The sequence below is a fragment of the Coregonus lavaretus genome (genome assembly GCF_964263955.1).
Source record: "Coregonus lavaretus genome assembly, chromosome: 1".
Lineage (NCBI taxonomy): Eukaryota > Metazoa > Chordata > Actinopteri > Salmoniformes > Salmonidae > Coregonus > Coregonus lavaretus.
The window spans coordinates 78655084-78678890 of record NC_139988.1 but is presented as its reverse complement, the minus strand read 5'-3'; the positions used below and the strand labels follow the sequence as shown (position 1 = coordinate 78678890).

Below are 23807 nucleotides of genomic sequence, written 5' to 3'. Positions count from 1 at the left end.
TTACACTCCTCTCTCTTCTCTCAGCAAACCATCAGGGAGCTATTTGACGTGACTGAGGGGGAGAAGAAGGAGGTGACCCCGGAGCGATCTGTTCCCCAGCCAGAGGAAGAGGAGACAGGCAACAAACAGAGCACCACCATCCTGGAGCAGGTCAGTCACCCAACACACTGGCAATAACAGGATGTATTGGAGTTTTACTGGTGTGTTCAGAGCAGGTGTCTCTCAGACCATAGACACCTGTTTATACCACACCATACAACAGCAGGAGTCTAGAAGACACCCAAAAACTAGCAGCTGAGTGTTTGGCCCAGCACTGACTCCATACAAACAAGCTTTATTTGATGAATAAACATGATTATTAGAGGTGAAATTAATGTATTATGAATTGTACAAGTCAGCAAGACACATCAATCTATACTCCAGGTGGCACTGTTCCCATAAACTCATTCTCTCTCTGCCACAGGCCCTGTGTCGTGCCGAGGACGAGGAGGACATAGTGGCGGCGTCCCAAGCCAAAGCAGAGCAGGTAGCTGAACTGGCAGAATTCAACGAGGCCATCCCATTGGACGAGGCTGGTGAAGGGAGGGAGCCGGAAGAGGAGGAGCTCTCCAAGGCCGAGCAGGAGATAGCGGCTCTTGTGGAGCAGGTGATTGTTTTTCAATATCCCTGTTTTTGGCTATTCCATCGTGTTATTTGACAATATTGAGCAGATTTAGCTTTTTTGCAAACCTGACGACCTATCTTTTTTTCCCCATATCTCAGCTCACTCCTATAGAGCGCTATGCTATGAACTTCCTGGAGGCATCACTGGAGGATGTGTGCAAGGAGGAGTTAAAGCAAGCAGAGGTAAGATTTGATATTTCTCAGTGCATTTAGTAGAGCTTGGCATGTGTCCATGTTTGATTGGTTCACCCTATTAGAGACCTAAGTTCTAATAAAAAGCCCATCTCTCTGCTCGGTGTTTACAGGAGCAGGTGGAGGCTGCCAGGAAGGGGCTGGACCAGGCCAAGGAGGAGGGCCTGAAGCTGCACGCAGGCTCCTCGGACAATGAGGACGAGGACTTCTCATCGCAGCCAGCAGAGGAGCCCTCGCCGCCCGGGTCGGGCCGTCGCCCACGCAAACACAAAGAGAAAGGCGCCCCCTCCACCAGGACCAGCGGCAGGCTCCGAGGGGCCACGGCCTCCCCACCGCCCACTTCCCCAGAGCCAGAGCCCGATACCCCCACCCCCAGAGAAGTGCCTGAAAGACTCCGCTCAGCTCTGAGAGGACGAGGGGGGATCAAAGACGCTACCACCATCCCGGCCCACACAGAGCACCCCAGGGCCCACATCTCCTCAGCAAAGGAATCTGCCAAACCTGCAGCCACAACCCCGGCCTCTCCTTCTAGAGACTCCAGCCTCAAATCCGGGTCAGCAGCGTCACCTCTTGGAACACAGTCCCACTCCAGCTCAGTGCCTTCCACTGCCACCAGTCCTCTAGCTGGGAAACCACTGACACTACCAGGGGACTCAGACACCAGGTCACCCAGGAGGGAGAGGTCAGTGTGTATCTCCTCAGAGTCCACGTGTCCGGTGGACCATCAGTCATACTCTGCCCAGGCCAGGGACTACGACAGTAGGGACCAGGAGTCCCTGTCTCCCCCCTCTGTGTGCCCTCTCTCCCGGTCGCCACGCAAGCGCCAGTCGGCTGATGGGGAGGTCCTGCTAGGCCTTCCGGAACATTCCCCATCGGCCAAGGTCCTGCGGAAGCTCCCTGGTCGCCTGGTGACTGTGGTGGAGGACAAGGAGCCCAGGAAGAGGAGGAGGAGAGGCAGCGGGACGGGAGGAGGCTCATCAGAGGAGACAGAGAACGCTGAGTCGGGCCGAGGCTCAGACGAGCCAAGCAGAGAGACTACATCCCAAACCCCTGACAAAACCAGCCAGACACCCGAAGAGAAAGGGACTGCCTCAAAATACTTACCGACCACCAAACTCGCAGAGGACCAAGAATCCCCCTCAACACACACCTATCCTGCCAGAAGCTACCCCCCTTACTCCCCGCCCCACCACTCCCCTGACATGCCGGTGCTGAGGAACCTGCCGGTGCGGCAGCGGCTGGAGAGCGAGTCTCGCGTGGCGGCCCAGTTAGGCGAGTTGGGCCGAGGGAGGGGAGGGAACTACCACAGGAAAATGGACACTCAGCCAGGAAAAGACGGCAACGTGTCCTCAGGCGCTAATGTTGCTAACTCGACCCCACCGGTGAAACGAAAGAGGGGCCGACCCCCCAAAACTCCCCTCAGGTTGGCGGAACCCCGGCCAGAGCATGTATCTCCTCCCCAGTCCACCTCACCAAGTGAGGAGGGGAGCTCCGCTCTCTCCCCAAAACGCAAGCGGGGTCGTCCCCGCAAGGACTCGACAACTGTAAAGAATGCTGTGGGTGCAGGACATAAATCAACCCCCACCACTGCCAGCACCACCAGCCAAGCTGGTTCCCTGTCTGACACTGCTGCTGCTGACACAGAGCCACTACTCCCGTCTGCCCCCACTGAGCCTCAAACTGTGGCCTCCTCTGCTGTCTGCACTAGCCAAGACTCACACTCTACCAAAGCTGAGGACTCCACCGCAACATTAAAACCAGACACTAAGACTGAGGTCCTTACCACAACCCCAACTGCTATCCTGGCACCAAGCCCAGCTCAAGTCCTTACCACAACTGCTATTCCTGCACCAAGCCGAACTCAAGTTCCCACCCCAATTCCAATCTCCACCTCAAGCTCAACCGATGTCCCTGCCTCAAGCTCACCCACCATCTCCACCTCGGTTTTAGTCACTGCTACAAGCTCACCCACAGTCCCCACCTTGAACTCAACCTCTGTTCCTGCCTCAAGCTCACCCACAGTTTCCACCCCAAGCTTACCCACAGTATCCACATCGAGGACGACCTTTGGCCCTACCTCAAGGACAACCTCTGGCCTCATTCGAATTCCAACTGCAGTCCTCACCTCAACCCTTGCCCAATTCCTCACCTCAAGACCTAGAGTCTCCACTTCACCGCCAGTCTCCACTTCTCCACCAATCTCCACAACTACCACACAAATTGTCACCCCTACCCCCAACAAGATCTCAACTCCTCCCCTTGCCCAAATCACTATCCCTACTCCAGCTCAAATCTCCAAAATGTCCACATCAGCCTCTACTCCAACCGTCACCCCCACTCCAGCCCCTACACCAACACTCACAAATGTCAAACCAACCCCTACTCTGGACCCTACCACAATTGTTGCAACCCATGTACCAACACTTAGAAAACTCACCACAACCTCAATTGCAAATCTGACCACAATTTCCACACCAGCCCCAAGTATAATAGTCACCACCGTCGCATCAGCCCGAACCACAGCCATCACAGCAGTTCCTGCAACAGCCTCCATCCCAACTTCTACCAAAATCACCATCACAACCCCTACACCAGCCCCTATACCAACCACCACACTAAGTGCTACACTAGCCCCTACCACAACTGTCACAACCGTCACAACCGTCAAACCAACCCACACACCAGTCCCAACCTTGATCACCACAACCGCTGTTCCAATTCCCAACACAATCCACACAGCAGCCCCACCCAGAACTGTCACCACTGTTACACCACCCCCACCCAGAACTGTCACCACCGTTACACCAACCCCACCCAGAACTGTCACCACCGCTACGCCAACCCCCACAGCAGCCCCAACTAGAACTGACACCACCGTTACTGTAGCCGCTGCCACAACCATCGCATCAACTCCTACCCCAATCTATACGCCAACCCCCACCCCTTCCCAAGTACCCAACTCCAGCACCACCAAAATCCTCACCCAGATATCCACCCCAGCCCCCACTCCAAGTTCAACATTAGTCCTCCCCCTGGCCCAAATTCCTATTACATCTACCCTCTCCAACAACTCTACTGCTGTAGCTGCCACAGAGAACCAGGCTGTGGAGCCTGCTCCAGTGGAGACTGCCCAGAACCGAGATTCGGAGAAGATAACCGACATGGAGGTAGAGAAGATAACCGACATGGAGGTAGAGAAGATAACCGACATGGAGGTAGAGAGCCAGGCGGCTAAAGAGGACAAAAAGACGAAGGAGGATGGAGAGGAGGAGAGTAGTGACTCTCAACCGAAAAAGAGGAAAGTGGGGAATTCTCCTGAAGCCAAAGACTCTGTCCTTTCCACTCCCTCACACTCTGACCCAGAGACTCCAGTGGCTCCTCGGCCAGAGGAAACTGATAAGCAGAAGGTAGAGGAGAGCGGCGGAGATGACAAAGCCGCCAGCAAGAAGCGGCCTCTCAGTCGCCAGAGCAGTCAGGAGTCTGTGCGCTCCTCTTCTCCCTCCTCTGTGTGCTCCACATCCATTCCCACCCGGTCAGCCCAACACAAGAAGAGTGCAGAGAAGAGAGCACCTGCCAAGAGGAGGCGAGGAGAGGTTCTGTCTGACCCAGAGAAGGGAAAGGGGAAGACGGAGAAAGAGTCCACCAACGCCACTCGGAGGAGGCAGTCCAGGTCCACTTCTTCAGACTCGGACCCCTGCGAAACCAGGAAAGAGCGCCTCCTCACCTGCTCAGCCCAGAGCTGGCAGGAGAAGGAGGGGGATGGAGAGGGCAACAGGCGGAGAAGAAGACCCGCCAGGAGCTCTGAACGGGAGGGCAGGACTATGTCCAACAACACCGGTACTGGGGAGTCTGGCAGCGAGACATCCTCTGTGAGGGTCACCCGGAAATCCTCTGGTCCTCAGCCCACCCCAGAGAGTAAACCCCAGTCTAACAGCTTGCCCTCTACCCCTCCCCAGCCAGAGGTCCTGGGAAAGAGATGTTCAGCTCTAAACGCTGCAGCCAAACTCCTTGCCATGCGAGGCAGGGTCGACACCCCTGGCAGCAGGAAAGACCCTGCGGCTAAGACTGCTGGGCAGAATGCCATTTCTCCTGCTTCCTCTGACAAGAACCACAAGTCCAAATCTAAAAGTGCACCAGCCACTCCGCAAACCAACTGCAACAACAAAGCAGGAATCAGCAAGACGACCCCCACCCAGTCTAGCCGCACCGCCGCCCGCTCCACCCGCCAATGCCCTGGCGCCCTTGTCCCGCCCCTGGAGACGGACAACAAGAGGGGGAGCAAAAAGGAGGAGAATGAGAAAGAAAAGAAGCCCTCGGAGGAGAAGGAAGAGGAGGGTGAGAGGGAGACTCGCTCGTCCAGGGGCCACAGCGCCTGCAGCAGCGTGAGTAGCGATGGTGGAGGGAGCAGCCGGAGCAGCAGCAGCCAGCGCACCCACAGCCTCAGCTCCCAGAGCACCGGGCCCAGGCGCAACCGCTCAAGAGCACCCTCCTCTGGCAGCGAATGTGAACGCAGCACCGAGAGGGGCAGGAGGCGCAGCCACAGGAAGGAAGGAGAAGGTCGGGGGAGGGAGACCCGGAAGGAAAGAAAGGAGAGGCACGCCCAGAAGCGGGAGAGGCTCTCGCAGGAAGGGAACGCCGGCTCGGGAGAGGGCACCCCGGACAGGGTGCTGCGCAGCGTGGCGGCTATGGCAGCAGCTCAGGCCCGCACACCGGCCGCCAACACCCGCTCCTCCCGCTCCTCCTCTGCCCAACACAACAAGACATGATGGGAGAACAAGAGATTTTTAAAAAACTGTGAGAGGGAGTGAGGGATTGTGACTGGAAAACGGAGAGGGGAAATGATCTCTAAAGTTGCTGCTTTGTCTACACTGACGGAGGCCAGAGCAGAACTATGTGTTGTGCAGGTCAGTGACCTCCCTCCCTCTTGGGCCCTCTCCTCCACCCCACATTAGAGCTGGTCTCCTCTCCAGTTCAGCCATCGTCAACTGGGGAAAGGCTTAGAGATGTCAGACTGTCTGCGGAGAGAAAGGTGACACCATCTTAGAGCCCTTCCAGAAGTGAGGTGTTGAAGTCCTGAAGGTGTCACTTCATACGGACAGTGGCTTGACTGCACACTGGGGACTTTGGGACGAGGTGGGTGCGAGTGAGTTAATTGTTAGTTCACACTATGTACTGTAAAACATTTAAAAAGACTGGAATACTAAGAGATGTATGTGTTCGAGAGAGGATTAGATTGTGCCCAATATGCTGATTTTATCCTCTGCCAGGGTTATCGATGGGAATCATTCATGCAACATTCAAAAGAAGCTTTTGAGTGACAGTTGTATCGTACGTTGAAGGTTTTAGACATTTGGGTTCTGGACATTTTGTCAGCTGTTCTGACCTGTTTGTTGATAAGTTATGGATATTTTATGGTTTCTTCCAGGAAGAGAGCAGATCTGTAAATGTGATCTTTGCTGCACAATGCTGGAGTTAGTCTTTGCTTGGGCCTCTGTATCTTATCATTTTCTGTCCATCTAACTTTTTAAATCCAGCCTGCATTTTTCCTTTGCACATCTGACATGTTGTCCTCTGCATTTGAGTGCGTTGTGGTGTAGTATTTTACATCAATTTCAATCAAATTACTACTACGTTCCTGGTACCTCACACAATGTAACTCTGAAGCTCTAAATATGGCTGGCTCTCTCAAGCTTGTTATGTATCTCGAATATGGTAATTATTTTGCTCACTGGCAATGCAGAAAGAAACGGGAGCAGAACCTTGATTTAACTCTCCTCACCTTTCCAAAGTCGGACATTATGGTCAAAATGTCATGAAGTTTATACTAAAAGGCTACTGAATCGGTGTGAATAAAAAAGATTAGTGCCTATTAGGCCGAGTGGGAGGACGGAGATCCTAGTTTGCCTTGTAAAGTACTTGACGTTGGGGTGTGGAACTTACCGAGTTGTCATTTGTCCCCAAAAAAAGGATACACTTTCTGTAAATCACAAGGAAAGCACCCTATGCATCAGTGCTACCAAATTCTTTATTTTTTAAATCTGAATTTCTACTATCATTTCATTGCTCCTCTTTCATGTAAGGACTTGGACAAAACGTGAATAAAAAAAATATATAAAAACTGGTTCAGTTCCAGATGGCTCTGTAAATTGTCAATGAACTTTTTGAGGACTTGCTTTTGTCAAAGCAATTTTTGGGCAGGGTGATGTTTGAGTGAATGGGTGGAATATGGTGATGGTCTTCTCTTGATTTGTCTCTTTAATTTGTTACATTCCTTTGTTCCCTTGTAATTCCACAGTTTTACTTGAAAGATTAAAAGACAAAATGACAGTTCAATAAAAAGACCAAAAATGTATTGTGTTTGGTTGTCTTACCTACCTTTTTTATAAGAGCATCTGCATAATGAATAGTGTAAAAGTGTTTGTGCTTGGCACTTGAAATTATACACATCTTCTCAGTAGGTGCCATGCAGGATTCGTTTTAAGATTAATTTTGCTGGTTGGAATGTAGGCATGTGGCAAATGTACCATAAATCCCTGCCTGTCAGGAATTTACTTATGTAGCCATGTCTTTAGTACATCGATCATATGGCTGTTGAGATCATATACAGTACTAGAAGATTTTACAATGAAATCTGCAAGATGTCCCTCCTGGAATTACCCAGATATTTCTGGGGACCGTACCGTTTCTTTGAGAACATTGCAGCAGTAGCACAAAAGAGGCAAAAAACATGTTTAGTAAACTTGAATCTGGGCAACAGTTAAACCCATACAAGCGCAATAGGCAATTTTATTTTAAGAACAATTCTGCATTAAAATAAGCTGAAAGTTTTATACAAAATTAAACAGCCACGTAATATACAGTAGGAATGTTCTTCACTGCTCTCCTCATTCATCCCGTTTGTCTTTCGCCCCTCCAGTCACTTCATAGACAGGTTGGTTATTTAGCAACAGAACCGACGGGGGTTGGCTTAAAATGTTTATTGAAAACATACACTGAACAAAAATAAATTTCATGAGCTGAAATAAAAGATCACAAAAAGCTTTGTGCACAAATGTTTACATCCCTGTTAGTGAATGTTTCTTCTTTGCCAAGATAGTCCATTCACAAGTGTGGCATATCAAGAAGCTGATTAAACTGCATGATTACTACACAGGTTCACCTTGTGCTGAGGACAATAAAAGGCCACTAAAATGTGCAGTTGTCACAACACAATGCCACAGATGTCTCAAGTTTTGAGGGAGCGTGCAATTGACATGCTGACTGCAGGAATGTCCACCAGAGCAAAGAAATGATCATTTCTCTACTATAAGCCGCCTCCGTCATTTTTTTAGAATTTGGCAGTACATCCAACCGGCCTCACAACCGCAGACCACGTGTATGGCGTTGTGTGGGCGAGTGGTTTGCTGATGTCAACATTGTGAACAGAGTGCCCCATGGTGGGATTATGGTATGGGCCGGCATAAACTACGGACAACGAACCAATTGCATTTTATCGATGGCAATTAGAATGCATAGAGACTACGTGACGAGATTCCGAGGCCCATTTATTTTCTGGGGTATCTGTGACCAACAGATGCAAATCTGTATTCCCAGTCATGTGATATCCATAGATTAGGGCCTTATTTATTTTAATTGACTGATTTCCTTATATGAACTCAGTAAAATCTTTGAAATTGTTGCATTTATATCTGTTCAGTGTATATATAGGCCTCCATTTGCACAGCTAATGAGCGAATTTTAGCTATCAGCATGGACGTGACAGTCAAAACAAGACATGAAGAACAAGATGAAACAAGCCACCTACGATTCCCCACATGGCAGCTTCTTGTCATTGTTGCTGGCTATCTGGCCATCCATAATCACAACACATGGACTTCTGCTCCATTGAAGCGTGCGCATCGTTTTCCTGACGTTGTCAGCTATCTCGTCTATAGGGAGAAGCTGGTCAGCACAGAACATTAAGGCTAGGATAAAGCACCATGGCTGAGATCTTAACTGTTTGAAAAAATCCAGATGAAAAAAATTATAATATAAATTCTTGAAACGGAAGCATTGAATAATTACAGCAGTTTCCATCCCATCACTACATCGTGTTCTCAGATTGAGCCCTTGGAGCTGTCCGTCAACACATAAGATAAACAAACGTTCATTAGGAAAAAAGGCACCATAACTATAAGGATTCCCATTATTGATTGTTGCTGTGGCAAGACTATTAAAATAGCAGCTTCCACAACAATATTCAAACTATAAATAAATACTGAAGTAAATAGGACAACATGGGGGCAGTGGGCAATTCATTGCAGTGCTCAGACAACATTGTCTTAATGGGAGAGATCAATTTCAGAGGCCAATAATTCTTTATAAAAGAGCTTCTCTATATACAAGGGTAACATGGAAGCCATTTCAGACATCTTTAAAGTTGTATAAAACTGCATGTCTTAATTACTCACCAAATAATACATTGGCGATATACAATTATATTATTCTATATCTGCATTTAAAAAACATGAAGCCCTAAGCGCTAAAAAGGTTCTCTTTCGCTTTGTACTTCATAAAATAAAGACAAATACAATAAGAATCACCTTAGCTATGGGTTTTCCTGAGTAAATCTGATCAGTGCCGTGTTGGTTCCAATACTGCATTCTTCCGTGCTTGTGGATACATAGGGGTCCAGCAAGTTGAGTAAGTAATGAGTTGTCCACACATTTCCATTTAGGGTGCCATTGAAGAAAAGGGCGCCACAAAGGGGGCCAAAAACCCTTCATCATTGCCGTTTGCTGAGACTGGGGCAGTTAACATGAGCATGAGAGACTATGATTGTTTGTGTATGTGTGTCTGCCTGTCTATATGAGAGTGGTGTTAGTTAAAAGTTCTGTGATATCAGTAAGACAGGACTTATTTTCAAGGTCCCAGGGCAGGAGAGTGGGTTAAGGGAAGACGACACTGCAAAAGGAATGACAAAAAAAACGTATACAAGTACAAAATACATTGATTACTAATCAACAAATAGTTCCAAGTTTTGTTTTTGCAGTGAATTAATGTTGACATGATATTCATATGAAACATGGTTATTTTTGCAAACTACCTGAGTATGTCAAGAGGGAACTCACATGTCAGGATCTCAGGAGAAGCTGACAGCCAATGAGATGGCTAAAATGAGGAGGAGAACAGCGCAGCATAATGCGATCCATATCTTCTTCTGTAGAGAGGAGAGAGAGGGGTAGTACCAAGTATCAATGTTCATTAGCTAACCTGTCCAATAATTAGCACAACAACCTCCAAATGAATTCCTACCTTGCGTGCTTTGTTTTGGTTGATGGCAGCTTTCTGTGTGTTTACCACTGCCTTCTGCACATAATCAGTTGAGTTGAGGACGTTGGCTTCAATGCGGTTGACCATCTCCCCCTGCACAACAGAACAACAGTTTGTCAATTCAGCAAACACTTCACTAAGGTTTCCAACTTTCTCAAAGCCCATTTCATTAATTTGCTTTTCAACCTTTGACGGGGAGTGAACAAGTGCACACTTGGGTGGGAAAGATAATAGGGCTCCAGTCTGTCCTCCTGGGTTGTGAGTCTTACCTGAGCCTCCACCTCCATGGCCAGGTACTGGAACATGTCATGCAGATCCCTGATGCTCCTTTCCAGTTTGAGGATCTCATCATGCCGGGACTCAATTTCATTCAGCGCCTGCTTAGTGGCTTTAGCATCGATCAGGATCTACAGGAGGAAGAGAGTAAAAACACAATCAGATTGTTTAGAGCCTGACAAAATGTCACACGGGTGATGTCTGAGAAATGATATAACAAATGTCTATTTAACTGCTCATAAAACACATCCAGTAAAGAGAACATCAACTACGCTTGAACTGAAACAGCTAAAGTAGTCTATCTTCTAAAGCAAGGGGGGCAAAAGGGTTCCATTTATTTTTGGGTTCTCTTTCACAGCTATGGCAACTATACAGATTACAGATTCCTAAGGATGTCCTATACAGCACAGGCATCTCAATGAGTGCTTACCAAATTCAAACCTGTAGTCCAACGCAAGCCAGCAAGAGTGTCTTAAATAAAACAAATCTGTCATAATTCTACTCCAAGAGAATGTATAAACGTTTGTCGTTGTCACAGTCATTGCCATTCATATACAGTGCATTCGGAAAGTATTCAGACCCCTTGACTTTTTCCACATTTTGTTACGTTACAGCCTTATTCTAAAATCTACACACAATACCCCATAATGACAAAGCAAAAACAGGTTTTTATACATTTTTGCAAATGTATTTCAAAAAAAGAAATGGAAATATCACATTTACATAATTATTCAGACCCTTTACTCAGTACTTTGTTGAAGCACCTTTGGCAGTGATTACAGCCTCGAGTCTTCTTGGGTATGACGCTACAAGCTTGGCACACCTGTATTTGGGGAGTTTCTCCCATTCTTCACTGCAGATCCTCAAGCTCTGTCAGGTTGAATGAGAAGCGTCGCTGCACAGGTATTTTCAGGTCTCTTCAGAGATGTTCGATCGGGTTCAAGTCCGGGCTCTGGCTATGCCACTTAAGGACATTCAGAGACTTGTCCCGAAGCCACTCCTGCGTTGTCTTGGCTGTGTGCTTAGGGTCGTTGTCCTGTTGGAAGGTGAACCTTCGCCCCAGTCTGAGGTCCTGAGCGCTCTGGAGCAGGTTTTCATCAAGGATCTCTCTGTACTTTGCTCCGTTCATCTTTCCCTCGATCCTGACTAGTCTCCCTGCCACTGAAAAACATCCCCACAGCATGATGCTGCCACCACGCTTCACCGTAATAATAATAAATAATAATAATATGCCATTTAGCAGACGCTTTTATCCAAAGCGACTTACAGTCATGCGTGCATACATTTTTGTGTATGGGTGGTCCCGGGGATCGAACCCACTAACCGTAGGGATGCGTAGGCGCCAGGTTTCCTCCAGACGTGACGCTTGGCATTCAGGCCAAAGAGTTCAATCTTGGTTTCATCAGACCAGAGAGTCTTGTTTCTCATGGTCTGAGAGTCCTTTTGGGTGCCTTTTGGCAAACTCCAAGCAGGCTGTCGTTTGCCTTTTACTGAGGAGTGGCTTCCGTCTGGCCACTCTACCATAAAGGCCTGATTGGTAGAGTGCTGCAGAGATGGTTGTCCTTCTGGAAGGTTCTTCCATCTGCACAGAGGAACTCTGGAGCTCTGTCAGAGTGATCATCGGGTTCTTGGTCACCTCCCTGAGCAAGGTCCTTCTCAGTTTGGCCAGGCGGCCAGCTCTAGGAAGAATCTTGGTGGTTCCAAACTTCTTCCATTTAAGAATGATGGTGGCCACTGTGTTCTCGGGAACCTTCAATGCTGCAGAATCATTTTGGTACCCTTCCCCAGATCTGTGCCACGACACAATTCTGTCTCGGAGCTCTACGGACAATTCCTTCGACCTCATGGCTTGGTTTTTGCTCTGACATGCACTGTCAACTGTGGTATTTGGTATTTTATTAGGATCCCCATTAGCTGTTGCAAAAGCAGCAGCTACTCTTCCTGGCGTCCACACAAAACATGAAACATGACATAATACAGAACATTAATAGACAAGAACAGCTCAAGGATAGAACTACATACATGTTTTTTAAAAGGCACACGTAGCCTACATATCAATACATACACACAAACTATCTAGGTTGCTGTTTGTTGTTTTTGAGAAATATGAGATGCAATAATGGCTCTATATAATACGGTACGCTTTCTTGAATTTGTTCTGGATTTGGGGACTGTGAAAAGACCCCTGGTGGCATGTCTGGTGTGTGTGTCAGAGCTGTGTGTAAATTGACTATGCAAACAATTTGGGATTTTCAACACAATGTTTCTTATAAAAAGAAGAAGTGATGCAGTCAGTCTCTCCTCAACTCTTAGCCAAGAGAGACTGGCATGCATAGTATTTATATCAGCCCTCTGATTACAATGAAGAGCAAGACGTGCCGCTCTGTTTTGGGCCAGCTGCAGCTTAACTAGGTCTTTCCTTGCAGCACTGGACCACACGACTGGACAATAAATAAGATTAGACAAAACTAGAGCCTGCAGAACTTGGTTTTTGGAGTGTGGTGTCAAAAAAATCAAAGCATCTCTTTATATAGGACCTTATATATAGACAGGTGTGTGCCTTTCCAAATCATGTCCAATCAATTGAATTAACCACAGGTGGACTCCAATAAGGTTGTAAAAACATCTCCAGGATGATCAATGGAAACAGGATGCACCTGAGCTCAATTTCCAGTCTCATAGCAAAGGGTCTGAATACTTATGTAAATAAGGTATCTGTTGTCATTTTAATACATTTGCAAACATTTCTAAAAACCTGTTTTCGCTTTGTCATTATGGTGTATTTAAAAAATATATCCATTTTAGAATAAGGATGTAACGTAACAAAATGTGGACAAAGTCAAGGGGTCTGAATACACTTTTTTTAGTCATTCAGCAAAACACAGAGCCTGATTAATTGAGTAAGAGAGAAGTCATAGTCTATAGAATACCACTCAACAAAATGAGGAAGAAAACAGTGTATTGCGAGATTGATTCATGCTGAAACCACCTGCTGGTAATTGTGGTTAGTTTCAGTCAGTCAGTAAATCTGTCAGTCAGTCATACTCACATTCTGTGTGAAAACATCAGTCTGTCCACTTTCAAGCATAACGTCCAACTCTTCATCTGTTACATTGGTGCCAGCTAGAGGGATATAATAATCTTTCAGTTGCTGCTTTTGGGTATATTTCATTTTCATATGAAATCACCTTTGTGGATGAACTTCTGCATTGCAGTCTTGAATTCAGAAGACAAAAATCCATGGTGTTGAAATCACTTACAATTCCCCTTTCTGAACAGCCATACAGTGACAGTAATAGATTAATAGATGTAGACTTGCTGATTCTGAGCTGCCTCTGTATCCTCTCCACGTTACGATCTCTGTAGGAAGCCTGGATGGTGTTACAGTGGCCCATCAACTCCACAAACTCCCGAGACAAGACGCCATGCTAGAGAGAGAAAGAGGAGGTAGAGGGATGGAAAAAGTGTTAATTTAATGGCAGCCTATGGTATATTGGATTACAATCAAAACTTTATTAATGAAAATCTATTTATTTTTCTGAAAATAGAAGCCTCACTTGTGCTCTCTGCATCCTTAGGTTTATGGGGATGTATTTCCCATCATCTTCTCCTTTCTTGGGATCAATGACTGTAAAAAAAAAACAAAGGGTCTGATATTTCTGTATTCAGGTGTATTCACTGGGGGCACCGAATGACCCGTGATCAATAGTCAATAGCTGATCATGTCGTTTCAGTTAAGAATACTCACTCTTCAGTTTCTTATGGATCTGCATTGCCATTGTTTTGATCTCTTCCCGAAGGGTTTGGAGTTCCCTTTTCATGCCTGAACCAGAAAGAAACCTTACGACATCACCTTTTAGTAACTGTCAACAGGCAGAGTAACTAATCCCTCAGAATAGGCAGCCTGTAGGGAATAATGGTACCTAATTGTATGCTTACAACAACTGCTTTATCACCAAAATTGATAAAAACTGAGACATATCTTAGTGGAATGTGATCCTTTTGACAAGACATGGAGGTGCAGTGATCAATTAGGCTACAGCTCACATTACATATTCTATGCATATCATAACTCCTACTAACAGTACCACCATACCATATATTTACATACAGCATATTAGCACTAATGTCAGTGTATTAGTGTTGAACTACTGACCGTCCTCTGGCAGTGCCACACCCAACACGGTCTTCTGTTTGTTCTCAAGGTCAGAAACCACCTTTTTAAGCGTCTCCAGTCCCTCTCGAATCTCTTGGACCTGATATGAAGGGATAAACCGGCTGGTTAATGTAAGAGAAGCTAAAAATCAGTGAATTTGGTTGTTTGGGGCAGTTTAGAAAGGACCAGAAGACATATTCTGAATCATCCTGTGTAAGTCACTGACGAGACTACTATGTTTTCGCATAACATATAAATTGGGCATACAGAAACGCTGCTGGTTTTAATTGGACAGTATTTCAGCTCATAACTTGCCAGATCACATTGGCACAGTAGTTTAATGTTGACACAACAAACCGTTCCTGTGCTTGGCATTCACAAGCCAAGAGAAAAGTACTGCAGAAGAACATAACTTGAAACTGACAGCAAGTCATTATAAAATGCAAACAGATGGCTTGACTGTTGAATTAGGTTCCATGATTTCACCTTCTTGAAAAAAGCATCATTCTCCTCTTCCCTCACTGTAGAAGTCCCTGGTTTGATCATAAGTACCCTGCCCTCTTCATCCTCGTCTGACGCCTCGGCGGTCTGGTGTGTGAGGAAGAGAGAGAAAGCAGGAAAGAATGGACACAATCCTCATCTTTTTGTAGGCACTAACTCCGCCATGGCTCATTGGCCAAAGCCTATGGGGAAATGAATGGGTTTTTGGATTAACGCGGGGAAAAAGGTATGTGGTAAACAGGCTTAGGAGCTCTTATACGTTTTGTTCTATGAGATAATCATCAGTTAACGTCACTTATTGTGCATTTTGATGTATTTATGTAATCAAAACAAGCACATAAAAGCTTCATAATTCATAAAGGTCATGTTAGCTTAATCATATTATATCATAGATAAGATCTCCTAAGCCTGTGTTAACCTCAGACCTTGTTTTCGGCGTTCATTCCAAAGTCCCATTCTTTCCCCATTAATTTTCCCCATAGGAATGGCTGAACGAACCATAGTTAACTTATTTCCGTTTTTTAGGACTACGAGCTGGCGAGCTCTACTGCACATCATTATCATGTAAATCCAACATGCAACCCATGAGTGCGGCATTTAACTTTTAATACACTTCTAGCCACTGGCCTATTCTTGGGATGTAGACTATTTTATCTATACTAGCTAGCCTAGCCAGGTTGACAAGTACGTTAACTTTAGCTAAATTCGCCGATTAAAAAGCAATGTAGCTAGCACTAATAGCTAGCTACCAGATAAAGAATACCCTAAGAAATAGCTACCAATTCTGCATTAAACCTTCCCTTGCAAATTGACCAATTGCTAAATTCATTGATATTAGTTAGCTTGAAACTCACATTGCCCAGTTCCTTGGTTCGGTCCCGCATTTCTTCTCAGTCCAAATGCAATGTATTAGCTAACGAAGATATTATTACGATATCCTATAACAACGTGAAGAAAAATGGGTTCAAATGAGCAATAAAACATAAAAAAAAAACGTTCGTGTTTGTGTCATTGAACAAGTAAACTAAACCGCTAGCTAGTCTTCCCTATTCGGATTTCAGAGAAAAAGACAGCCCACGTTAAAACACATAACTACGCCACCTACCGTACTGGAGCTTTATTTTTATTTTTATTGGACTGTCAATCAAATACACTGGTTAATTTGCCCTGTCAACATGGTCATATTTATAATTAATTTGTGCTTCATTGTATTTGTTGTACCCCCACAACAAAAGTCCATTACCTATTGTGAAATTGTTATTGACTTGATATCATCATAATGATCCTTCAAACTGAGAAATTGGATTGTAGGTGACTATAATGCAGCATTTCCCAAACTAGGGGTCACGACCCCATGTGGGGTTGCCTGATTTGAAAATGGGGTCGCGAGAGAAACTCTGAAAAAATAAAATTGGGCTTGGTTCATAGAACTGTGGGTATGTCATTAACCTACGGTAACGGCTAAATGCGGTTGTGATAAACAGAGCAGTTTCTGTTTTCTTCCTACATGACAGTATATTCCCTTGGGTATTTTGTATTGGGAACAGAATGTGTTGCTGTAAAAAGCTATTACTGACTTTTGCAGCCAATTGCTAAGCACTAATTATGTCAATGAAATGAGTTAATATTCTGTGTGTGGTAGGATACTCTGCTTTTATAGCCACAAGATGATGCTGTTTGCCTTACTAAACCACAGAATCCAATTTTTCCATTGAGTAGGCCTGCCTAAACTAGTTATCCTTTCAGAATGCTTTATTATACTATCAACAAACTAAATCAATGTTGGTCTATAGGACATTCTAGGGACATGTGCCAGGGTCTGTGTGTGACTGACCCTACAGGTATCAAACCAGGTTCCTCAAACATTGTCTGATATGGTGTTTCAGATGCATATTTCACCTAACATTGTAAGTAGGTTACATTGCCCATTATGAAATACAAAAGGTTAATTTTGGCATTTGTGGTCTGCAAGTAGTAGACCTGGGCCCATGCAAACATTGAATTCCCACTAAATTCTTGTTTTTCAATGTAACTTATAGAGCAGTGGTTTTCAACTAAGTAATGGAGGTAGCCTACCGCAGTTAGTCCGCGATAATTGTTATGTAGTTTTTGTTAATGTTATTATAATTTTTCACAAGATTGTTGTAGATGTTTTTTTCTTCTAAAAATAATAACAGTTAGGAGTATTAATGGTATTATAATCAATGACACATTACTTTTCACAATGCAAATAGGACTTTAATTATTATTTGTTACATTCACTGCTAAAATGTGCTACATTTGACTGCCAAGATATTTTATGTTAATGTTCTGCAACTTTGGCGAATGGTGGTCCTCAAGAGCTTTTGGCAGTGATTTGGTGGTCCCCCTAACAGAAAAGTTTGGGAACCGCTGCTATAGAGCAATGGAATTGCTTTAACATTTAACAAGGAACCAAGGGTTTAAGCTAGATTTTTTTTGATCAAGTTGAAATAAATATATTCACCTTGTTTTAAACATTTTATCATATAGAACAGTGGTTCCCAACCAGGGGTACTACCACCCTTGGGGGTACTTGGCCTATCCACAGGGGGTACTTGAGAAGACTCATGAGACTATACTGGTAAAATGCACATGAGGAGGAACTTCGGGGGTACTCCGGGCAGAGCAAAATTCAGTTGGTGGTAGAGTAACGAAAAAGGTTGGGAACCACTGAAGAATGCACCTATGGTCTCGTTGTAGGCTCAACGTTTGGTTGGCGAAACTACATTCCCCATACTGCGCTTGTGCGCAGCGTCGTGTCGTGAGCTGTCACTCCGCCCGGGGAGAAATTGGTCTAGCATCTCTGAGCAATGGACTGACTGGGTGACAGGGACCATAAAATGCGTTGAAAAGTATCTCATCCTTACCTCTTTATTTGCGATGCTTTCCTTATAGCTATGGAAATTCGGATTGTTAAAGGGTGGACTGTCTCGTTATTCTCGTTGGAGACCCGGACTGTTTGTCAATGAGATATGTGGAGTCGCTCTATCCATCGGTGTTAACGCAGAAAATACAAGATGAAGAAGCAATTCAATCGAATGCGACAGCTCGCCAACCAAACAGTGGGCAGGTAAGGACAAATGTATTGAGAAACCCATTCAATCTGCAATTTTGTAAGGACTTCGATGAGGCAGAATATGCTGCCATTTTGCTCCATCCGACATCTCGGTCGAAAATGATTGTATGAACGTTATGTGAAGTAAAATGCTTGATATTGCAGATTATCCGTATGCATCACTGCTGGTTTTAGTTTTTCTTTATGCCTAATATGACATTAATTAATGTAGCCTAACAGTGGTCTCGCGCGCACAATTGGGGAGGGTGAGGAATAAGAATGTGACACGACGCGAATGCGAGGCGCTCTGCCTGGGTACCATCACCATTCCAAACTGATGTTGGACTCTTGGACATCGCAAAAGGAAATTAATGATTCAATGCTTTACTGTGATTGAATAGCATCGGCCTGATGCATAGCCTATGCAATTTAAAGGTCCAGTCCAGACAAAATCTCATGTAGGCCAGCCTATTTGCCAATCAAAGGGAGAGTCTTGATGTTGAAACAATGTTGCACCATTACTCCTGGGTAATAAACCCATTTATTCACTACATTAAAGAGAATGATCCACCATATTAAGAGAAAAGACATGTCAAAATTGCATTGCATTAGAAAATCATGAAGCTCACAGTCACACTATACTCCAGCGGCGTCATTAGGACTGGGCTTTCAGGTCTGCAGCCCCGAATGTTTTTGGTCCAGCCCGATCCTTTTGATGGTCTTTTGATGCAGGGGCCAGAGCCAAAGTTATTTTCCAATCGTTTCATCCTGAACAGAACCATTATTGTTTTCATTCTGTTCCACTGGTCTGACCAGCAAAATAAAGTTCTGAACCGGTTGGAACACCAACAAAAATGTTCTATATCGTTCCTTTCTGTTCGTTTTTAAACCTCTGAAATATACTTTTTTTTATATATATGACTTCACTAATCAGTGCGAGTAGAGCAGCTTGCTGTGGAGCGGGTAAGCGATTTAATCTGTATAGGAAAGTTATTAAGAGCAAATTGTATTTTGGTTTAATGACAATGAAAGACAAACACACACACTGTGCTGCAGTCACAGTGTAGGGTACGAGATACAACTGACATTTTGAGGAGAGAGGATGGAGGAAGCTTGCCTTGAAGCACTGGGCATCTTGTTATAATATGGATTATCTGAATTAGTCCCACAGAATTATACCTACGGAGGAGCGGCTTCTATGGAGGAACTTTGAATGTCTTTGAACTTCCGAGTTGATATAACGTTGGACCAGAGCTAGCTAGCTAACAAGCTTGTGTGTGCAGAGCACCACTAGAATTAAAAACACATCTTACCTTTTTTGTAGATAATAAATCCAATGTGAAACGTGATAACTATAGTATCCTTAACTAGCATTGAAAAAGTCTAATTAAACATCTCTCCCTAATTTCTGATTTATGCTTGTAATGTCATCAGTAGGCTACAGTAACCTATGCTTCAGAGGGGTGGGGCAGGTAGCCTACACACACACCACTGGAATAAGATTCTGAGTGACAGAGTGAGGGCTTTGCATAAGCGCTTTGTTGCGATTTTTGTGGGACTGGAAAAAAATGCTCAGAATGTAAAATAACGTTATTAACCGGTTCCCATGCTTTTATACGGTTCTGTTCCGGAACAGTATAGATCACTTTCATTTTCGGTTCAGGTCCTGTTCCCCCAATAATTTAGCTATTTTCTGGTTTTCGGTTCTGTTCCCTGAACCCGTTCCAACCCTAAATTACAGGCTCTATGTCTGATATGAGTTCCCATAACAGTGCATCACTTACACACTAGCCAGTATGCCATAATTCACCATTCATTTCCTGAAAACCGTGTCGCTAGCCCAAACCGTTCAAAAGATATGATTCATTTTACCAGAGCTATGTTTTTTCTAGCGTGAATTTGCAGGAACCATTTGATAAATAAACCATGGCCATTTTAAAACTAGGCTAATCGCGGACTGCTAATTAGCTTATTTGTTTGATAACAAATACGTTTGTTCCGTCATGTTACCTTATTAGCTAACAACCTGGTAACTGGACAGCTAACAACTTGGTAACGTTTCCTCTCGACAGGGAGTGGGAAAAAATAAATAGACATCATTTGGGTAGTGTATCCTGGGTAGATTTAGGCTATGCCATGTTGTCAACAGGATATTTTCTGTTTTTATTTTAAGGCAGTGTAACCATTTCTATTTCTTATGATGGGCTATAATATTATAGGATAATTAGTGTGCTTGTCAGAAAGAACAGTAGGCTACTTTTATTCCTCATACTTTTATTATTCCACTTCTTCCTAATTTTGCTGGTGTAACTACTTATTTGGTATTTTATTAGGATTCCCATTAGCTGCTGCGAAAGCAGCAGCTACTCTTCCTGGGGTCCACACAAAACATGAAACATGACGTAATACAGAACATTAATAGACAAGAACAGCTCAAGGACAGAACTACATCAAACGTAAACGTCACACATAGCCTACATATCAGTACATACACACAAAATAACTAGGTCAAATAGGGGAGAGGCGTTGTGCCGTGAGGTGTTGCGTTATCTGTTTTTTTAAACCAGGTTTGCTGTTCACTTGAGCAATCTGACATAGAAGGGAGTTCCATGCAATCATGGCTCTATATAATGCTGTATGTTTTCTTGAATTTCTTCTGGATTTGGGGACTGTGTAAAGACCCCTGGCAGCATGTCTGGTGGGGTAAGTGTGTGTGTCAGAGCTGTGTGTAAGTTGACTATGCAAACAATTTGGAATTTTCAACACATGAATGTTTCTTATAAAAAGAAGAGGTGATGCAGCCAGTCTCTCCTCTACTTTTAGCCAAGAGAGACTGGCATGGATAGTATTTATATTAGCCCTCTGATTACAGTGAAGAGCAAGACTTGCCCCTCTGTTCTGGGCCAGCTGCAGGTTTTCTAGGTCCTTCTTTGCAGCACCTGACCATATGACTGGGCAATAATCAAGATAAGATAAAACTAGAGCCTGCAGGACTTGCTTTGTGGAGTGTGGTGTCATTTTTTAAAATTATATGCCTACTTACAATAAATTACAAGAGGCTATTAATTTTTGTCGGCATTCATGTAGGTAGCCTATGCCATGTACACGTTGATTGTAAGTCATAAAAACGAGAATAGGCTATATTGAAATGCCTGTTCCCTCAATTATTTTGTCATTTTAGTAGTGTGCACAAGCTGCTGGGCAGAGATGGCAAAGGGACTCTCAATAGCTCATAAATGCAAAAGACCATGCCTACTGTATGTATTGTAAGATGACAAGTGTCTGCAATCACCTTTAGATTTTTCTTGAAGGTGGTGTGACTTGGAGAAATTAATTGGTATAGCATAATTAAATGTTCAAACCCCCTGTTCTTGGGAAACATACTTTCTTCAAGCCCTATTTTAAAGGGATGGTTCCTCTACATTCATTATTATTAGTAATTTTTTAAAACAAAGATCTTAGTGATCTCATCTTTACATATTCATCTCAATGTGTACCAGATTGACGCAGTTAGCTGTTGAAATTAAAATGTTATTCTTCTGGGGGAGGATACCCCGGGACCCCCCTACTAGTTTTCCACCTCTGGCTTTTGGCTAAGCTCCCGATGTCCTAAAATCCTAGAAACGCTTCTGGAATAAAAGGTACTATCTAGAACCTAAACGGGTTCTTCATCTGTCCCCATAGGAGAACCCTTTGAATAACCGTTTTGGGTTCCACGTAGACCCTTTCCACAGAGGGTTCTACATGGAACCCATAAGGGTTCTACCTGAAACCAAAAAGGGTTCTACCTGGAACCAAAAAGGGTTCTACCTGGAACCAAAAAGGGTTCTCCTATGGGTCAGCTGAAGAACCATTTTGCAACCCTTTTATCTAAGAGTGTAGACACAGGTTGCATGCCCTGTTCTATATTTGCATGTGTACTGTATGGACAGAAGGCCTGCTATATCAGAACTGGTGTTCTCTCCTAATTTGAATGTTTATGGGGGCAAGAATGTTCCCCCTATTCAGTTAAATTAAATCCAAGATCTGTGTCTCATTTACTACGGCAACAGTAGAGCCAAGAGCACTAGTGGTTTTTATGTCAATGGGGTCAAAGGCCATGCATATACTCAAATTGGACTGTGACAGGGATACAGTAAGAGAGAACGGGACACCAGAAAATAGGTGAGATTTTGGCTCCATTCCCTCAGTAATCAGGTGTCCTATTTTTTGTATCTTCCTTTTATTTGTACCACTCTACCTCATTCGGTAACTAAAAGTCAAACTCATGTCAACAGTGTGTCTTTGTCACTTGACTGAAAAGCTTTTCTCTGTCACTGTTGGATAACCCAACGCAGAATCAGTGTTGTGTTTGTTTAAAGTCAACTCCTTATTCTTCAGGTAATCAAAATTGGCAAACAGGACCTGCAAATCAGATTAAACACAAAGACAATGATTTATGCGCCACAACCAGATTAACTTGTTTCAGTTCCCAGGTTCATAACTTCTGTATTCTCAATTTGACTCCGATACATCCCTGCGGTGGTATAAGTATGTTACAACCAGTTTGTTTTTCATGCCTGAGTCTGACACAATGTTAACGGATGACGCTGGCACACCTACAGGATTTTCTAGCCTCGCCTGCTGACTTTCTCTTTAAGGCTTCGGTGAGTCAGTCAGTCAGACACTGATACAGGTGTTCATCAATGCAAAATGCATTACCTCTCAACAGAGTGGACTTGGCAGGCAGAGGTAATAGGAAACTGTGATGAAAGCAGTTTAATGGCTGGTAATAAGTCATTACTGGAACTCAGGAGGAGTTTTGGACCATATCCTCCAACCAGTATCATCAGGGCATTTAGAAAGGATGAGTCACTATTAAAAGCCTTGGGAGGATTCCCTTTTGACCATGGAATGCAATCTGGAGCTATATTAGATTTGTCTTCCTGCTAGACAGTAGAGTCTTATGTGTGCCTCACGAGAAGCAGAGGGTGTTGCTATCTTATTTAGTATCTTCTTAAGAGAGTCGAAGCCCTGTGGGTGCGGCCAGGTGTGATGTGTTTAAATCACAGCACTCCAGTGACAGCATCAGCATGTTGTCCGAGCCAGCTATGTGTGTCTGTGAATGTGTGTGTGTGTGTGCGTGTGCATGCATGCACAAGTGTGTATATGTGTGTGTGTGTGTGCGCACATGTGTGTGTGTTTGTGTGTTTCCCTGTCTATCTTGAGAGCTGGAGCTGCTGCATGGAGCTCTAGACCACTGAGGCGTAACACCCCGGTAATGAGTTATAACCTGTATCCTAAGAGGTGGAACAGCAGGGGCAATTAGTCATATTTAGAGGGCAGTGGCTCCAGCACGGCTCCTGACTGCTGGGGGATCCATGTACGTAAATGGGGATGTCTCGGTGACCTTGGCAGCCGCCGGCACTATACCTGGCTTACACTTGATGACTCAGAAGTCTATAGGAAGAAGATGCCCTAAAGCAAAGGCTTTTTCAATTATATGTTGTACTATTTTTTTGGCTGAACAGGATAGAAAGGTTTCACCCAGTAACGAGTATTTGCAAACCCTCAACCTCCATTATTAGTCCTGTGTAATGGTGTTGTATAGAAATGTGTGTCTTTGTGAAGGAGGCAAAGTCATGAAGAATA

The 23807-nt window shown here is 44.5% G+C and overlaps 3 protein-coding genes across 4 annotated transcripts in view; 2 read left to right on the top strand and 1 right to left on the bottom strand.

Moving 5' to 3' along the window:
- Positions 1-7207, top strand: part of LOC311136302 (uncharacterized protein) — a 32541-nt gene extending 25334 nt beyond the window's left edge. The window contains exons 30-33 of the mRNA XM_084170429.1: positions 25-150; positions 464-646; positions 763-846; positions 969-7207. Of these exons, the coding sequence (XP_084026555.1) occupies positions 25-150; positions 464-646; positions 763-846; positions 969-5621 (5046 nt within the window). The 3' untranslated portion in view covers positions 5622-7207. The remainder of the gene's footprint in view (positions 1-24; positions 151-463; positions 647-762; positions 847-968) is intronic.
- Positions 7208-7607: 400 nt separating this feature from the next.
- LOC311136480 (syntaxin-4-like) lies at positions 7608-16176 on the bottom strand. Of its 2 annotated transcripts, none has more exons than XM_084170621.1 (11): positions 15955-16176; positions 15086-15187; positions 14600-14699; positions 14192-14266; positions 14001-14071; positions 13763-13871; positions 13493-13566; positions 10437-10574; positions 10150-10260; positions 9966-10054; positions 7608-9798 (listed from the first exon to the last, which is right to left on the bottom strand). In XM_084170621.1, exons 1-10 carry the CDS (start codon positions 15982-15984, stop codon positions 9977-9979), a joined length of 888 nt encoding a protein of 295 aa, XP_084026747.1. In that variant the 5' UTR covers positions 15985-16176; the 3' UTR covers positions 7608-9798; positions 9966-9976. The 2 variants fall into 2 exon arrangements, with proteins under 2 accessions (XP_084026747.1, XP_084026748.1); XM_084170622.1 differs by having other exon boundaries at positions 9941-10054; positions 15955-16147.
- Positions 16177-18112: 1936 nt separating this feature from the next.
- Positions 18113-23807, top strand: part of LOC311136344 (rho GTPase-activating protein 44-like) — an 80431-nt gene continuing 74736 nt past the window's right edge. The window contains exon 1 of the mRNA XM_084170452.1: positions 18113-18191. Within this exon, the coding sequence (XP_084026578.1) occupies positions 18139-18191 (53 nt within the window). The 5' untranslated portion in view covers positions 18113-18138. The remainder of the gene's footprint in view (positions 18192-23807) is intronic.

Bases quoted from the DNA above. Each gene is read 5' to 3' on its own strand.
- LOC311136480 (XM_084170621.1), bottom strand. From the start codon at position 15,984: ATGCGGGACCGAACCAAGGAACTGGGCAAT. The intron at 15,188-15,954 runs GTGAGTTTCAAG...CTCACACACCAG, and splicing joins GAACCAAGGAACTGGGCAAT to ACCGCCGAGGCGTCAGACGA. The intron at 13,872-14,000 runs GTGAGGCTTCTA...TTCTCTCTCTAG, and splicing joins TAAGGATGCAGAGAGCACAA to CATGGCGTCTTGTCTCGGGA.